At 37.4% G+C, this 18,753-nt stretch overlaps 2 protein-coding genes across 3 annotated transcripts; one reads left to right on the forward strand and one right to left on the reverse strand.

The window, feature by feature from the left end:
• Positions 1-287: 287 nt before the first annotated feature.
• Positions 288-5,578, forward strand: LOC103933389 (metal transporter Nramp5-like). The gene is made up of 13 exons (XM_048569372.1): positions 288-444; positions 575-653; positions 935-975; positions 1,161-1,239; positions 1,566-1,670; positions 1,894-2,003; positions 2,355-2,536; positions 2,719-2,788; positions 3,492-3,665; positions 4,104-4,208; positions 4,334-4,465; positions 4,599-4,694; positions 5,224-5,578. Exons 1-13 carry the CDS (start codon positions 292-294, stop codon positions 5,548-5,550), a joined length of 1,653 nt encoding a protein of 550 aa, XP_048425329.1. The 5' UTR covers positions 288-291; the 3' UTR covers positions 5,551-5,578.
• A 591-nt stretch (positions 5,579-6,169) lies between these two features.
• Positions 6,170-14,002, reverse strand: LOC103933388 (SWI/SNF complex subunit SWI3C-like). Of its 2 annotated transcripts, none has more exons than XM_048569515.1 (9): positions 13,831-14,002; positions 13,167-13,682; positions 11,856-12,394; positions 9,594-9,945; positions 9,415-9,488; positions 8,444-8,571; positions 8,058-8,131; positions 7,782-7,966; positions 6,170-6,868 (listed from the first exon to the last, which is right to left on the reverse strand). In XM_048569515.1, the coding sequence occupies exons 1-9, from the start codon at positions 13,847-13,849 to the stop codon at positions 6,407-6,409; spliced, it is 2,349 nt and encodes a 782-aa protein (XP_048425472.1). In that variant the 5' UTR covers positions 13,850-14,002; the 3' UTR covers positions 6,170-6,406. The 2 variants fall into 2 exon arrangements, with proteins under 2 accessions (XP_048425472.1, XP_048425461.1); XM_048569504.1 differs by having other exon boundaries at positions 9,582-9,945.
• Positions 14,003-18,753: the final 4,751 nt, after the last annotated feature.

Below are 18,753 nucleotides of genomic sequence, written 5' to 3' on the forward strand. Positions count from 1 at the left end.
TTTACATGTCATGTATACATCATTTGTTACATCAAATGGTACATTACTATGATACAAAAATCGGAATTTGAATCATGCAATGGCCTAAACAAGGAGTTTCCAATTTTGCCCTTTGAATGAGAAATGGTGTCATTTTTATTATTACTATTACTCTTTCATGCAATATATATAGCCACCTCTACATATATGTATCTCCTCACATTCAGGCAGTATTAATTTCACTACTCAGTTTAACTAGCTGCTGCAGACACAGAGACAAAGAGAGAGAGAGAGAGAGAGAGAGAGAGAGAGATGGAAAACCAAAACCAAGAACAGCAACAGAGAGCAGGTACAGATGGTGCTTCCACTCGCATAACTGCAGCCATCTATTCAGAAGGCACACCACCCAGCAAACACTTTGATCTTGACCTTCAGCATACTATTGACCCCAAGGATGAGCCTCAGGTCTCTCTCTCTCTCTCTCTCTCTCTCTCTCTCTCATTTTTATGAAGCTTTTTTTTTTTTTTTTTAACAAAATAAAATGTTAAGTTTTCATCTTGTGTTTTTGTTGATTAATTCCGGTGATCATCATTAGAAACCTGGATGGAGAAAGTTTCTAGCACATGTTGGCCCTGGATTCCTTGTCTCTTTGGCTTACCTTGATCCTGGCAATTGTGAGTCACTCTTTCTCCCTATGTTATATACATGAAAGGTTTTCGCAGGTTCTGAATTTGAACCGCTGATTAAGTTGTTTTTATCTGAATGTGCAATTCAAATTCACAGTTTGACAATATAAATCTAGTAAAGGCACATTAACACATATATAGCTCAATCAACCTGCCATAACAATATTTTCATGTGTACATGCGTACATACATACATATATGTATGAGACTTTATGCTTTTGTTCTTCATTTGTTGATTAAAGTTCATGTTGTTTATGATGATCTTACAGTGGAAACTGATCTGCAAGCTGGAGCAAATCACAGATACGAGGTAATAAAATAAAATTCAGATAAAAATGAAAAAAATAAGACAATTATTAAAAACAAGCATTAAGAACAGATAAAAAAATACTGAAGATCGATCAAATTCTTTATATTTATTTGGCATTCAAAACAAAAGGTCGAAGCAGTGGTCTTAATTATAAAGATAATATATTGCGGTGCATGTATTCTCAGCTGCTATGGGTGATTCTTATTGGGTTGGTCTTCGCTCTCATAATCCAATCGCTCTCAGCAAACCTTGGCGTGACAACTGGTATGTAAATGGACAAATTATTTTAATCTAAAAAAATAGCATATTTAGAATATAATATATTTTATAGAAAAAAATAATTAGGGGAAATTCTATAATAAATAAATAGAAATTAAGAACAAGTTTTGTTTCTTATTGTTGTTGTTAGCTAAAATGGATTGGAGGATCGAGATAAGATAAACAGCTGATGCGATAGATGCTAAGAGATCGATCGAGGAGAGAAAGCAAACACAAGATTATATTATTCTGGACAAAGGAAAAATTGAAGATCTATCTATGGTTGTTTTATTTCAATTTAAAGAATAATTTTTATTTTTAATAAATTTCAGGGAAACATTTGTCAGAATTATGCAAGGCGGAATATCCACCATTTGTCAAATATTGTTTGTGGTTGCTAGCAGAAGTGGCCGTCATAGCGGCTGACATACCCGAAGGCAAATATATTCATTTCAAACTTAATTCATGTTTGCGCATTAACATGTGTGTGTATCTATCTATATACATATATAGTATAAGTGACGATTCTTTTAAGGGGTATCGTATGTATGTGTGTGTGTGTGTGTGTGTGTATTGTATAAGTGACGATTCTTTTAAAGAGTATCGTAGACTAAGCCTGTATGAATAAATTATAACGACGATTCTTAATTTGGAATGCAGTGATTGGCACGGCCTTCGCTCTTAATTTACTGTTCAATATTCCAGTTTGGACTGGAGTACTCTTAACTGGTTTCAGTACTCTCCTCCTTCTTGGCCTGCAGAGATATGGGGTAATTAATTTAATTGGTCATGTTAACTGCAAATCCAACTCTTAAGAGAATTAATTAGTTTAATCTTTTGTATATTATCTTTTTTAATTATTATATTAAATCACCATGTCAGTATACTAATCAAAATACTTTTGGGGTGAAACCCCATCATTGATATAAAATCAGATACTATTTTTTTAGATTGATTAATATGTAATGTATTTTGTCTTATTCACGTGTATTGAATTTATTTTACGGATAGAAAATATTTTGATTGGAGAATTCTCGATTTTTGTCTTAGAACGAAGATCAATATTGAGGCCTGGATCAATATTGATTGTATGTTTGTGGTTGCATTATGTGTATGGGCAGGTGAGGAAGCTGGAAATACTGATAGCAGTGCTGGTGTTTGTGATGGCTGCCTGTTTCTTTGGGGAAATGAGTTATGTGAAGCCTCCGGCATCGAGTGTGCTCCAAGGCATGTTCATCCCTAAGCTCAGCGGCCAACGAGCCACCGGCGATGCCATTGCCCTCTTGGGAGCCCTTGTTATGCCGTAAGTACATGTTTCGACAAATGCTTACGTCGTCAAATTATGATTCAATCAATGACAAAAATTAAATTAAAAACTGCTAGTATTATGTCATCTTACTTTTTATACATGTTCTTATATTATGTTGCTTGCTACGCCCGATCGCACGTTATATTACACTTACACTTAACTATATATTTTGGCAGGCACAACCTTTTTCTCCACTCAGCTCTTGTGCTTTCTAGGAAAATTCCGAAATCTGTCCGTGGCATCAATGTAAGTTCCATACATTAATTAATCAGCTTTTCTATTCAATTAGATTACAGTAAATAATTTATACATAACCTTAAATGGCATGAAGATCCAAGTAATTGGTTGAAAATCTCGAACTGATAATACTTGAATAATTTATAGAACTAATTATCAACTTAATGCTACACTGTTTGTCACCTTGCCTAGAGCACTTATGTTATCAAAGAAAAATTTAAACCATATTATAAGATGTCATCTTCCGTGAATCCAATTGTACTTGGGTTTTTATGAGTATTAAGCAAAGTCGAACCAAAAAAAAAAAGTGAAAGTTCCAATTATTGGCCTTTTAAGTTACAAATAAATCCAAAATATTATTAGAATACTGTGGATATACTAATTGTATACACACACACACACTCTAATAGACCCGTTCTCCTAAACCTCAGGGTCCTAGAAAATAGTGGTTACACATCGTTCAATTTTAGTCCAATAGTTGGTGGTTAATCGTTCAATTTTATTACAATAGTTGGTGGTTATTTAACTTTTGTTGTTATAGTTTTTGCTTCACTGTTGAATTAAAGATCGAATGGTGGATTACATCAATTTTTATTAAGCCTAGGTATTGGAGAACGGGACTATATAATATATAGCCTCCATTACTGTACAATTTTCTTAATTAATGCCTCGTGTACTTTATATTTAACATTAATTAATTGATTTTTTGCAGGATGCATGTCGATATTTCTTGATAGAGAGTGGATTTGCATTATTTGTAGCATTTTTAATCAATGTTGCTGTTATTTCCGTATCCGGCACCGTCTGCCATCAGAACGACCTCTCTGATACGGAGGACAAAACATGCAGTGATCTTACTCTCAACTCTGCTTCCTTCCTTCTCCAGGTACGAATTAACACCCCTCGCCCCTCTAATCTAAAGGACACGCATGCGTTTTCATATATATGACCAGCTTCATAGAAGATATCTTGACTACTGTTGCAAAAACAGACAAATACGTACCAGACTATCATAGGGATCACGTATTCAAATATACGAGGTCTTATATATTTCGTCGTCATTTCCATTTTTCGCTCCAAAATACAAAAATTACATACAGTATCTGCATGGTCCCTACAATCCTATCATTCCATTTTTGCTACATTAAACAGAATATGTGCTAAGGAGAAAATCATATACGCCTAACTAGTAACGTTCTCTTACCTTATAAAATCTCTCATTATATAAACTCATCTTATTTATAGACCAAATTGACAGTTTATCAACGTAACATACAATAAAATACTATTTCCCAATATAACACGAGATAACTAATATGTGCAGAATGTGTTGGGACGATCAAGCAAAATCTTTTATGCCATTGCACTATTAGCCTCAGGCCAAAGCTCCACAATCACAGGCACTTACGCAGGACAATTTGTCATGCAGGTTAATTTGAAATTTAACTTTTTCCTTTGTAGAGGAGTGCACTCTTCTTTGTGCATTCAAGTTCGAATTTCTATTCCCACAGTTTAAAGTAACGTAGAATAACTAAAATTGATGGTGATTTGCAGGGTTTTTTGGACATTAAGATGAACAAATGGGCTAGAAACCTACTGACCAGGTGCATTGCCATTACACCAAGTCTCATTGTTTCCATTATCGGAGGGTCTTCTGGAGCAGGCAGACTCATTATCATTGCATCGGTTCGTAATTAACTAAAATTTATTCAATTTTCTTCTCAAATTATTATATATATATATATATATATGATTTATATCCATAAATAATACCCAAAAATAATTAACTTAAGAGCAAATTTTTTAATGCATTTTGCAGATGATACTATCTTTTGAGCTCCCATTTGCTCTAATTCCGCTCCTCAAATTCAGCAGTAGTGCCACCAAGATGGGACCTCACAAGAATTCAATCTATGTGAGTAGTTAATTATCAAGTCCTTTGAGTTTAACTAGCTACTAATTAAGTAACAATCTACCGGACACAAAAAGTTTAAGTTGTTAAGAACATCAGAGCGACAAGTGAGTGATGAGGCTTGGAGACTAAAAAAATTGTATAGAAAGAATCGTGAAAGACGGAAAGATCCTTCGTATCAAGTCATACCATTCCATTATATTGACAATTTTAAAAAACTATTCATACTATGAACATAGCATGATGGCGGTCGTGTAAGCCTACCCCCATCGTCTAACGGTTCAGGACATCTCTCTTTCAAGGAGGCAGCAGGGACACGGAAGTCCGATACTGTATTTATGGGTCCATTTGGAAGTAAGAGGCTCCTCATAGGTGATTATGGCCCTTTCATAATCACTTCCAAACAGAATGGGCCCTATGTAGCCACTAAACCTGGAAAACTCATAGATAATGTATCAACAATGTATATCAAACTAACCCGCTAGTAGCTAGTACTGATTGAAAGTAACAATGCAGTGAATTTTGAATGCAGATCATTGTGATTTCATGGATTCTAGGTATGGGAATCATAGGCATCAACATCTACTACCTCAGCACAGGATTTGTGGGGTGGATAATCCACAGCAGTTTACCCAAAGTTGCAACTGTGTTCATTGGAATCTTGGTGTTCCCTCTCATGGCCATTTACATCCTTGCAGTCGTATACCTAACCCTAAGAAAAGACACAGTGGTTACTTTTATTGAACCCACAAACAACGACCCCGCAGCCCAAAACCAAATGGAAAGTGGGCTTCTCAATTCTAGTGACCTCCCAGTACCTTACAAACAGGACTTAGCTGGCATACCACTACCACAATAGAGGATATACATGTACATGTATATATTTATATGGCCGTGTTAGTCGAACTTAAGACCTGTTGGAGGAAATCGACCAGCGTTGCCACTTAAGGTTTAGAACTGGAAGATAGAGGCTCTTCAGCAAGCAGTAGAGCTCTTTTTGTATAATTAGTTGATTTTTCATCAATGTAACATGCGTGCATGTTATCTCTATCATTCCAATTTTATCGGATGTCCCCGAGAGGACTATGCGGTTTATATCAAGCATTTGAAGTTCTAGTATCAAGTATCAATCTACAATACCCAGCACATTCTCTGCGTAATATCACCAGCACTCTATTATGATATTCCTTCGATATTTTTAGAGTACCACCAAAATACTTGGTGTTAGATATTCTAATGAGAACTCTATCGAAATTTATTCGTAGCATAAAATAAAAACTAAAACCAAAATTATTATTAAACGGATGCTATAATTATTATTATTTTGTTGGTCATTATATCAGGAGCATAATTTACAGACTTAAAAATAACTCAACCATACTACTAGAGACATTTGAAATCTTCATCCTCTCAGAAACCTTTCACCGGCATGCCAGAGTTTTCGAAGGTGCATTACTATTTTCTAAACAAGAGGAAGAAAGTAGAAATGGGCAAGGAAATATTTTCCGAACGGGAAAAAAGGGTATCGGCTCCAAACATCATTTCACAACACAATTCATTTTTGGCTAAATCAATTTCAATAATCAAGAGAATGCACATACAGGCCCCCCTACTATCTGCCCAAAGTATCTTCTATGTAAACTAAAATAAAAATATGAGTCAGATTGATTGTGAATGCATCTATGTTATCCACTACCTCTTCCTTTCGGTTTCTTTCAACCTAGACCGGAGCTGGTACCTGGTACAGGCCTCAACATTGGATGATTTAGCGTCGGCTGGGCAGCCCCTGTGGCATTAAACATGGCATTTTGAGCCGATGAGGATGGCTGTATGGATGTTAAAGGCATCCTCGGCCCCAACCCTAGCATTGATTGACGTGGCACAAATGGCATGTGGGGATTGACTGATTGGTTGTTGCTGTATCCTGATATGCTCATTTGTGAAGCTGAAGGTGACATAATCTGTTGCCTATTGTTACCAACGTTATTATTTGACATGGAAGAACCAACACCTCCTAAACTCATGGGCGAAGCTCCAGCAGGTCCAAACTGAGTTGACATAATGCGAGCACGTTCACTAACCATCCTCTGCCTTGTCTTCTCCACTTGTTCACATTCTTTCATTAGGAAGGTTTCCACTTCTGCAAACTGCTTTAACTTCAGCTCCAATCTCTTCAACTGTCATAAATTGCACGCTAAAGATAAGAATACTAATCTTATTCAGTATGAGTATGACGTCATACAATATTAATTAAACCCTGCTTAGTAAGATATAGGTAACTCAAGGAACCAGACACTAGTAAAAATGTCAGGTGTTATGTTATGGAAATGTACGGCAATGTCATGCCCACATAGGCTTTTGAATTTCGGATAATATCCAGTGACCAAGGATATGACATTATCCCTGTGATTGTGTGAGATAGAGGACAGAATATGAAGTCGATAAACTTTTCTAATCATATAATAACGTTAATAAAAGTTGAAAGTTCAGCAAATAAAGCAGCTCCTGTCAAAATAAAACAAGTTTCTCAGAGCAAAAACACAATGAATTTCTGTGGATACAAGTGGGTACTCGTTTGGCCCATTTTCAATAGAGATGATCCATCTCGGGGTTGTACGCCCTGGATAACTTTTGGTCCAATACCCAGGTAAAGCTATCAACAGACACCAGACAAATTGAAATAAAATATCCAAGATCCTAAATACTGAATGACAATCACAAAGGACAGCTATACATGATTTGTGTTACGATTGGATTAATACGCGAGACAATAGTTCTTTAAATCTTCCAATTAACACATCAAAAAATGGTTTCTTAAGTACGCAGCTAAAGTCAGATTTAGAAAAGGACCTCTTAGTTTTGGTTCATAAGAGGTTCAACTCCATCTTCACTTATCTTCTTTTACTGCTTTCTTTTTTCGTCAGATAAGAAAAGTCTCATCTTTACCCATTAACCAACTATCAGACAGCAACTCATACTAGGAAAAACGGCACAAGTCTTGTTTCTTTTCTTTGTCAACTAATACAAGAAAAAGGAAAGAAAAAAAAATCTAATAAGGAAAGAAACAGTTACATTTACCAATATTTATACCTGATGATTTATGATATTAGCAGATAGCCTCTGAATTTCCCGTTCTTCGTGATCAGCAAACAATTTTGCTTTTATTGCAGCTGCAGCAAGCCCGGCCTTGGCAGCAGCTTTTACTTTTTCTGTAGGTATTGGAACCACACCTGCCTCATTTTGACCCCAAGAACCATGGCCTGCTGAGTTCTTTTCTGTAAATGAATCCATGAATAACTGGATTAGTTGAGAGAGAGATAACGAGTGAGAGAGAGTATGAAAAAAGAACATAAAGAACTGGCCTACCCTTTTGCGGAATTGAATTTGCAGAATTTCTATAAGTACCACCTTCTGTACCATGTATACTCTCAGGATTTATCCTTCATTGGTCAAAAAGAGATTTTAAGCAAACAGGAAAAGATTCGCAATATCAATAAAGAAAATATACCAATTACAATGAAAAACTTTTTGGAGTTTCCAATGTGTTCACTAGATTAGCAGTACAAGAGACCCCTCATCCTTTACTAAAAAAATTTAACCAGGCAACTTGACGGTTAAAAATAGAGAAGGGGGGAGGGGTGGTAACTGCGGATATTTAACCACTAAAAGTCCTATGAGCTCCCCAGGGAACTATTTTAGTATGAAAAATATAAAATGAGTCCACTGTAAACATTACAACAAAGGAAAAACACCTCTGGCCTGATCCTTCCATTATACTTGCAGAGGCAGATACACCATTATCCTCAGAAAATACCGTCAAGGCTGCATGGGCACAAGATGCAGCTACTCTTGGCCCAACAGAGGAGGCCAGAAACGAAACCTGCAAAATAATACACATGTTAGCTATGTAAGAACACAAGTGAAGTCTGGAATACCTTTCTCTCGCATTAAATTTGCATTATAATGGAAAACACAAGTGAAATCTGGGAGAACCTTTATCCCTATTGATAAATTCTGCATTCATGAATCTAGCTAGCGCCCCTCTAGACCTTTTTCAGCATGCCCTTAAAAGATTAATCAAATTACACAAGAATTCTGATAACACTATGTTAAGAGAGCGTGTAATCTTGTAATCTAATTACTCAACCCTCTATTATCAGTTTTGTCTAGTATTCTTTTTCTTTTGTCATTTGTTCTTGCACTAGTTGTAGGCTCACCTCAATACCACTCTCTCAAGAAAGTAGAGTTATTATTAAGTGAATGCTTTGCACCCTCAGAATGAATGTTTACAATGCATGGTCCTAGTCCCAACCACGCAATAAGAACAAAAAACTGAACCAAGAAAAATCTTTACAAGCTCCCATAAGCATGTATGCATTCATTATCTGAGTTGGTAACTTAGAATCAAATATACTCAGTTTATTACAATAATTGCCACTATCAAAATATTTATCCTGAGTCCAGACTGCAGAGTCTAGCCGCATCTGTTTAAAGCATTTCCATTTTCCAAACAGATGAAAAGTCGCATCATGAATAAATAAATAAATAAACATGCTTCCATTCTCTTTGCTATTAGGGGTGTGTCAAAGATACACAAATAAAGAACAAGTAATCTTGCTTCTTTTATATAACTGGGACGGTACCTTTCCAGAATACCTGCCCATATGTTTCAAGGGAACTATAAGAAAATAAAGGATCATGAAACATCAGATTAGTCACCTACCAGGGCCATGACTGGATTCCCAGAATTCGCAAAAGGGAACCTACTGTCAGAATCAGCATCTTGTAGGAAGGATCCTAAATACAAATTGTGAAAAGATAAGTTGGCATGTAATTTAGAAAATACATTAGGATTACTTGAGGATGAGAACCATAAGTAAATAAAAAAACCTGCTGCATTACCATTTGAACTTGAATGAAATCCTCCACGACCATCTCTATCCGACGAATTGGAAGACAGGGACACACCCGGAACTTCAATATTTTCAAGCAGGCCATCCTCCACAGGCAAACGAAGAAAATGAAGGATGCATTGTGCTTTTGACTTTGAACCGACATACTCAGCAATTTCGTTCCAGTTCTCATTGTGTATTTCCATTGCCTCGAGCAGCAATAGGGTTTCTTGATCGGTCCAACTTTCCCCATCCAAATCACCATAATCTTTTGTTGAATCCATCCGTACAAAATCTATGCTTGAATGACCAACAACATATCTTCCCTCATGGAAGCAATTAGAGCACAGCAATACATCAACCTGAAGCATAAGACACCAATTAACTACAGTAGAGAATAAGAATTCAACCAAACTATACTTATCCTAAGAATTAATATAATTAATTTGGTTCAGCTACAAGGATCCTTTGTCTCCACCAGTGTTGCCCCACCTTGGGCGGCCTAGGCGCTTGGCAGCTGGACACTGCCACGATTAATCTCTAGGCGTTTAAAAAATAAGAAGGGGCACCTAGACCTACGTAGGCATCTACCTAGCCCACCTAACCCGCCTAGACCTGCCTAGGCACCCCCCCCCCCCAGGTCGTGATTCTCACTTAGATAGAAAATAGATAACTTTCATTTTGCATTTTAGTTTTTCAATAAATTGTAAGAGACTTGTTGGATGCTTGGATGAATGGTCATTATATGAACGGTCATTATATGCTTGTTCCCCGTGTTTTCAATATGTTCTAGTACTTTTTAATTTATATGTTATTTAAATAAATTTAATTATAAACCGCCTAGGCCCCCACCTAGGCTCTAGGGCCCACCACCCCAACTAGCCCCTTTTATAACCTTGGTCTCCACTCAGACTCGTCAAGGTGATGTATTATCTTTAAACATATACAGGCAAACTTCAACGTCATTCAAATATAGCTAGGGTTTTCAAATGTGTTTCTAATGCCTGAAAGTTGAAACAAACCTGGAAGAGAATTAGTGCCTTGAAGACTGTTGAAATTAAGAAGTCAACTTTTGGTTTGTGCCCATCAGGTATCAACAAAGACTAGTCAAATTCATACGTTTGCAGCTAATCTTTTTTTAGAAAAAATCACAAAGTAAGGAGCGTTCAGGCAGTGTTTAGCACAAATAAATGGGCTACTTATTTTAAAATTACAATAAAATTTTATTTCTTTCTATAATCCTTTAATTTAACTAATTGAAGCCCGTAAAACAATATCACTTATACTCACTATCTGATGGAATCAAATAGAAGCAACTTTTGAACTAAATAAATCCCATTTTAGGTTTTTCTGTTTCATAATATCTTTCTACTGAGTAGGGAAAAAATATAAAAGATGAATAAGTTAATTTATCAGGGGAAATCTTGGGGTAACAAAGTTTCTTAATAAAAGTCAAAATCTCATTAAGTTTGAATTACCATGAGATTAAAAGTCAACTTACCTGTCTATCTATAATCAGTTATGAACTACCTATCAGATGGTTTTAAAGCTTTAGAGGTGTACTCGCATCCAAACTTGGCCCCCTCTTGCTAACTTGAAGGCATTAACTACATATCAGATGATTTTAAAGCTTTAAAGGTGTAATTGCGTCCAAACTTGAACAAAGGCTTGAACCAGCATTGCCATTGATAGAGCCACGAGCTAATGTGCTGGCGTTTACATAAAATAACATAACAGGCCAGAATCGCAGGTGTCGAGGACATGCTTTTAATAGTAATGCATCCAATATGGAAAAGGAAAATGTGGCAGCAATTACTAAATGTGACATTTGCGCTAAAAGTTATCATAAGAACCAGTATAATGCTCAATATCAAATCATGAAAGTTCAATTGCACTTGAGGATGCAATTGCACTTGAGGATGCCAATAAATTGAGTCAGTTTATATAACTAGTTAAATTTTCATTGAAAACTTATTGTCATATCTTGCAGTTGGCCTGGGAGTCACATCAACATGAAAATAACATGCCAACAAGTACCGCAGAGTATTGTTCTTGTGCAAAAGGGGGGGTTAGGAAGCTATCTAAACCAACATTCTGCCATTTAACACAAAAACTTCATTTCCGTACAATCAACTGTGTGTTAAATTGTGTCACATGTTGTCATAGTAACTACTTACTGCAGTTTCATTCATCCTTTGAAGAAAAAACACCACCCATTAGATAGAATTATGGACAGAAAAAACACAACATGAATGGGATGAAAGATATGTACCTCTTTCTGTGACTGATAGTATACACTGGGAAGAGAAGAAGAACAGTAATTGCAATGATTTTCAGATAGACGCTTCCAAATTGTGTTGTCCAAATCAGGGACATCATCATCACCATGACATGGCAATGACAAATAAACCTCAGCCGCCTTAAGCCTACATCTGGGCTTGTCAAATTTGATTAAACTATCAATGGACTTCAGAGCAGCTGATGGCACTTGAATCTCACCATTTACCTCCTCCCTTAAGTAGGAACTGCCATTGCACGGCTCATGACTGGGTGCTTCAGCACAGTAATTAATAATTCCCCAGTGATCAAGAAAACGAATTATTCGAGTCAAATCTTCGGTACTTAGACGACCTAATAATTGTTGGAAATCAGAAAATGCAAGCCTCTTCTCTGGATTTTCCATGTATTTGGCAACAATTTCATTCCTACAATGCATGTATAGCTCAGGAGTATGATCTGATGATTTTCCTGAGAAAAAATGTGGCACCACCTGTCTCTCCAGTCGATGCACTGTGGCAGGTGAAAACCAATCTGCAAACAGGAGAATCCCAACAAGCAGAAATCCATATTCAATATGCATCTATATATGCAAAAAATGCATTATAAACGTGTACAGCAGTTTGCCACAAAAGAAATCTCAAAGCTTTAAGGTGCAGATAATATTATAACCATATACGATACTCGCTTCATATAAAGGAATCCAAAACCTTCGAAAGGTTAGCTTCGTCAGAACCCAAAAGTAAACCTTTTGTTTGGGAGAATATCAGAAAAAAGCCTCTCATTATGTCCTTTTCCAATCACATAACTGTCATAACGTCAGTCCAGTGTTAGCAAATCAAACAAGTGGCAAGTGTTGAGTAAGGTCAGTTCAATTAGCCTACCATGAAAGTTCCATAAGACACTAGCATAAAAGTACAACAAAGATTTTCCAGAAAAACCAATCTCGAAAAGAGTTATTAAACATCCACACTTCCCAGCCACTTTCTTGCACAACAAAACAAATATGAAATTCTGCAGCTAACAAAAGTCTGATGAAACTTGAATTCCCATTAGTCATTACTTCAGAATATGATCCAACAGATAAACCAAATAAATTGCACAAACCCAGCAGCAATTTTGCAGTGAAATTCGAGGAGACAACAATTAATGCAACCCAACAAATACCCAAAAAACTGTAACATATGGAGCTTCAACTATCCAACCATAAAATACCCAGAAATTCTACTGCTTTAGCAACTGTTTGCCACTTTCTTTAGCTCACAAGTAACTGAGACTGAGAGAGAGTTGGATAACACATACACACCTGCGTGCATTGGAACCACATGAACTCTGTTCCCATATCGCTTCACAACGCCACGGCCCTCCATAATCGACGGCGGTATGACCACGTAAGCCGCCCCGGAGCCATCTGCACGGTCCGGATCCAACGCCGGACTATCGGCAGGCACGCCGGACAGCGCCTGGAGCTGACCGTACGACACATTCTCCAATACAATCGGACTGGCGGGCCCCTTGGCATCCCCGCCGCAATGATTGGCTCGCTCGAGGGCGACAAGGGCAAAAACGGAGGAATGGGGCCGGTTGACGGTGCGCAAAACGACGGGAGGGAAGTCGCTTACGCGGACCCCACCGTCGAGGACCTCGGTCTCGTGAGGGGCGGGATCGGGTGCGGGAGCGGATTGGGGGTTATGTTGGGGGTCCTCCGAGTCGTCGTTCGGGTCGAGCTCGTTGTCGTCGGCGTCGTCGTCTTCGTCGTCCTCGCGCTTGTTCCGGCGAATTTGGGGGTCGCGCTTCCGCTTCCTCCATTTGCCGCGGGAGTCTGTGGAAAATTCAAGACAATGATGGAGTGAAAACAAACAGAAATTATGGAGCGCCGATTGCTGTGTGTGTGATTAATTGAAATGTGAGGGTCTGAATTTCTAGAGAGAGAAAGAGATGTAGAGAGAGGGCTTAGGTTTGAGTTTTACCTGAAGGAGAAGCAGGCATTTTTAGGAGAGAGAGTGAACTGGAGATTTGTGGGGACTTTGATTGGCGCAGAATTAGAAATCAAAGGCAGAGAGACACATGAGAGAGAGAGTGTGTGTAGTGCTTTGCCTTTGAATTGTGGAACTTAATTTCCCGACTCTGAAAATTCTAGTTTTCAGGATTTCCTTTTCCTTCTCTCTTTTATTCTTTGTTTTTCCCTTCTTTTTTTTTTTTTTTTTTTTTTTTTTTTTGGGTTTAATTTCTTGTCTTTTTTGTCATTTGCTTCTTTAGTTGTGTCACGCGTCGTACATGCACAATCATCGATTCATAACTTTTTTTTTTTTTTTTTTTGTAGTGGAACTTAATTTCTCGACTTTGAAAATTCTAGTTTTCAGGATTTCCTTTTCCTTCTCTCTTTTATTCTTTGTTTTTTTTTTTTGGGTTTAATTTCTTTTCTATGTTGTCATTTGTTTCCTTAGTCGTGTCACGCATCGCACATGCACAATCATATATTCATAACTTCTTTTTTTCTGTACTTACGAAGCGCGTTATACACACTTAATTAGTCAAATTCAATTCCTTACGCATGTAACTTCTTCTTTTTTCGATATTAACAATGTACATTGTATATGCACTTAATCAGTATTATAGAATGCTAGCAACTTTTCTCATTTGAATCTTCTCATTGTACATTTCCAGCTCTCCTTCTCATCTTATAATGCTACATGGCAATTTGGACGGTCAATTTTCTAAGTCATCCTTTAAAGATCAAATCTACCCAAAATCAATCTAGATCTTAAACCATTTATTCATCTTAAACTTTTTAATAGATAAAAACCATGTTATTAAGGTTTTTTTTTTTTTTTTTTTTGAGAAACGATACGATATTCATTAAAAATCAAAGAATACGTACAACCTAAGGATAGTGTACATACTGAGCCTCGATAAAAATCTCGTCAGGGCTTTGAACCTGATCTAAGGGAAAAAGAGTGTCCCACACAGCAATAAAACCTATCACCAGCTGAGCAATAAAGAAATTACAATCCCTCCTCTACTAACTATTGGTTTGGTACTGAGGTGCTTTTATAAAAAGTGGGTATCAAAAAAAGTTGAGCTCAAAAAGGTGTTTGGTAAACACTTAAAAACAACTTATTTTCACAGTTTTGAGTGGAAAAAAAAAACTGAAAATGTGAAGCAACAAAAATGAGCTTATACTCACAGCACAGCAGAAGCAGTTTTTTTTCAAAGCACAGCAATACCAAACCAGCCCTAAGACATCTTGAAGTAAGTCTGGAGGCTCCTTGAACCACATAATCTCCTGAGAACTCCCAACACACATACGAGAAAGGCGATGAGTAGCTAAATTACCTTCCATCTGCACATGATTAAACCTCAAGTCAGCTATCCCTCTTAGGAAAAATCATATATCATTTATTACAAGACCCAAAGGTGAGCAATCTTCTTCTTGATCCTTCATTGTCGCTAACACCAAGCTAGAATCTCCTTAAAAAATAACCTTCCAACCAAAGAAGACAATCATTTCGAACTAATAAAACTGCTTGTCAAAGAGTTAATAATTCTACATGAAATGCAGATTGAGTCAACACAAATGGACCTGCAGAAGCCACCAAAAATGCCTCCAAGTGATTACGAACTACGATCCTAAAGCCCCCTCGACATCCATTTCGACTCTATGCCCTATTGAAGTTGCATTTTACACACCCAACTTCGGGTTTTTGCCACTTCTGCACCTCTTGCCGAGTCTTCTTAGTTGCTCCCTTATGCCACTTTTGAAACTCAATCAACCAACCCTCAGCTATAATCACAACCTTCTGCGGCGAAAGCATCCTACCGTTCCAAAGCATGTCGTTCCAATGCTTCCAAAGAGCCCAAATCAACATCAAGCAAAATTCAAACCCAGGTAGCTGCAGCTGCACCGATAACCAAGAAATCCATTGCATTAGAGATATCCTATGATCCATCTCCACCCTCAGTCCCAAACTCCGAAGCCACACCACCTTTGCCAATGTGCAATCTCATAAAACATGCTCAACAGACTCGACTTGCCTACCACAAACAACACACAAATCTTCAATCATCATGTGTCGTTTATAAAGATTCGAGCGTGTATGTAACTGATGCAAACTAAATAAGCACACAAATTAAAACCCTCTTGTGACAATTGTAGTATAAGTATAAGTAGGGATCGTTCTGGACCAGGGATTAGGAGGGATTGTTAATCACTTGGATTTGACTCAAAAACGTAAAAACACAATATAAAACACTATACTAGACTCAAAGAATGCAAAACTAAACTTTAAAACACCAAAACAAACCAAAAGACTCAAAACTGCCTTAAAAACACAATCTGGGCAGTTTTGAACACTAGACACAACTTTGGACGAAAATTGGTTTTAACTTGACCTAAGACACTTAAAAACACAACTAAAGTGATTTCTAACTACTATGACTCAACAAAGTAAAGGGGGATTGGTTTTGGACGAATTTAAAAACAAAACAAACTTTTTGAATTAGAACAGATTGTAAAAACGAATTTAATGGAATTGAATGGATGGGAAGCTAGCTAAGGGGTTCATCTCCACACATGTTATACTTGCACACAAAACGATTTCTAATTGCTTTTCAATAAACCATGAATTCTCAACGCCCCAGATTAACCGTGAATTGCACTAATTAACCCTCAGATTTTCCTAACGTTATTGAATTGGATGATTGCATACGACAACCCAAAACATTCCCCACAAGTCCCCTACATGATTGCATAATAAAGATACAAGCAAGAATCATTAAGTTTTATGAAAACCATAAGCATTGACGAAGCACTTGTTACTATGATTGCATGAAACTTATGCCAAGAATTTACTTAACGCGATTGAGATCATCAACCTTTACTACTTGTGAATATAATTCCATAACGATTAGGTGAAATTTCCTTATATCCTAGCATTAGATTTACGCATGATAATTAAGCGTGCACTCTCAACCAACACACACAAAGCAATGTAACTCACATAGATAAGTAAATTGAATTCACAACTTATGAAACGCAATTGGAAGTAATCAAATCATATTGCAAACATAAACATGTATTTCGAATCACCCCTAGCTAATGGGGGGTTTAGTTCCTCATACATACAAAACAAAGATAAGTAAATTTAACCATTGAAATCAAGGAAAAGAAACACCTAAAAATTCCAACAACTCAAACTTGAATTGTATGAACGTTTAGGCCCTTCTCTTCCTCTTTGTTGCGGCACAAGGTCTAAGGATAGTGTTTTGGAGGGTATTTGTATGTGGAATGGAGTGGGGGTGCACGGCAAAGCTTTCTTGTTGTTGGAATGTGTATGCACGGCTTTGGGGTTGTGATGGTGTAGATTATGGAAGAATTTCTGTGGTGAATGGAGGTGTGGAATGAATGATTGTGTTTAAATGGTTTAAAATAGGAAAGAAGGCCCTTCCTTGCCGTGCAAGGAAGGGAAACACCAAGGGGATACACGGCATGGCTTAAGGTTGCAAGTTTTGTGACCTAGAATAGGTAGGAACCTTCTTTGACTAAGATTCCTCATTTGATTAAGAATCCTCTTCAATTTCGTTCATTCCTTTTGCTCCAAACGTAAGCTATCCATTCCAAGCCCAATTTTGCTCCAAAATGCTCCAAAATGCACCTTTTTGCTTCCTTAGCCATATGAACCTAGAAACACACGAAAATGGCATAAAGGACTAAAATAACTAAAGAAACACAACGTAAATGCACGAGAACAAGCCAATTAAGTCGCATAAATATGCTCCTATCAGTAAGTAATGATCTTGAACACATCTAAACACGCACGCCAAACATAGATCTTAACCTTCCCCAATACACATGTATCCCATAGCTTCTTCTAAAATTTATCACCCACACCACCAAAAGATAAACCCAATGCTAATGCACTTCCTTCACTAGACCCTAGGAGGGCTCGTGCTACATGATAAGCACTCCTCACTGTCAACTTACCATTTCGTTCGTAGTGCCATATGCGACGATCCTCCACATTCCTCAAGCTAAGAAGGATGATTCGAAATACCTCAACTTTCTTCAGAGAAAACAACTCATCCAATAACTATCGTTCCAAATACGTATACTTCTTCCATTGCCCACCTGCCACCATGTTCCCTTCTGAATCACCCCCCACGAGGCTACAATGCTACGCCACACAAATGAGTTGTTTGCATTCACCCGAGCCTCCAGGAACTCCGTCGTAGGAAAATATCGAACCTTCAATACTTGAAAAGCCAACGACTCAGGTTGATGCATAAAACGCCAAGCTTGCTTTGCCAACAAAGCCAAATTAAATGCATAAAGATCCATAAATCCAAGCCCTCCCTCACTCTTTGGTTTAGTAAAACAACGTTAATTAAGCCAATATATTTTCCGTTTGCCCGGATCCTCACTTCACCAAAATTTTGCAATCATCATATTCAACTCTTCACAAAAAGATTTAGGAAGAAGAAAACATTGCATAGAATGCATTGGCAGAGCTTGGGCAACTGTTTTCACCAACAACTCCCACCCTGCACAACTTAGTAAGCCTCATCTCCAACTTTGCAATTTCTTCCAAAGCCTATCTTTCACATATGAAAAAGTTTCCTTCTTAGACTTCCTAATTAGGACCGGCAGACCCAGATATCTATCGTGAAAATCCACCATCCTCATGCCAAGGCAATTAGCAAGCAATTGCTTATCCACACTAGTGAGATTAGAGTTAAAAGAGACACAACTCTTCTCAAAATTCAATGTCTGCCTCGAGGTCCCCTCATATGTTCACACCACATGCTTAATTTTCTGACATTCACATAGGGTACCACGAGCGAACAAAAAACTGTCATCAATGAAAAACAGATGATGAATACTAGGAGAATTACGA

Source organism: the organism of the source record quoted next, unplaced genomic scaffold (genome assembly GCF_019419815.1).
Source record: "Pyrus x bretschneideri cultivar Hongxiangsu unplaced genomic scaffold, Pyrus_bretschneideri_v1 Contig100, whole genome shotgun sequence".
Taxonomy (NCBI): Eukaryota; Viridiplantae; Streptophyta; class Magnoliopsida; order Rosales; family Rosaceae; genus Pyrus; species Pyrus x bretschneideri.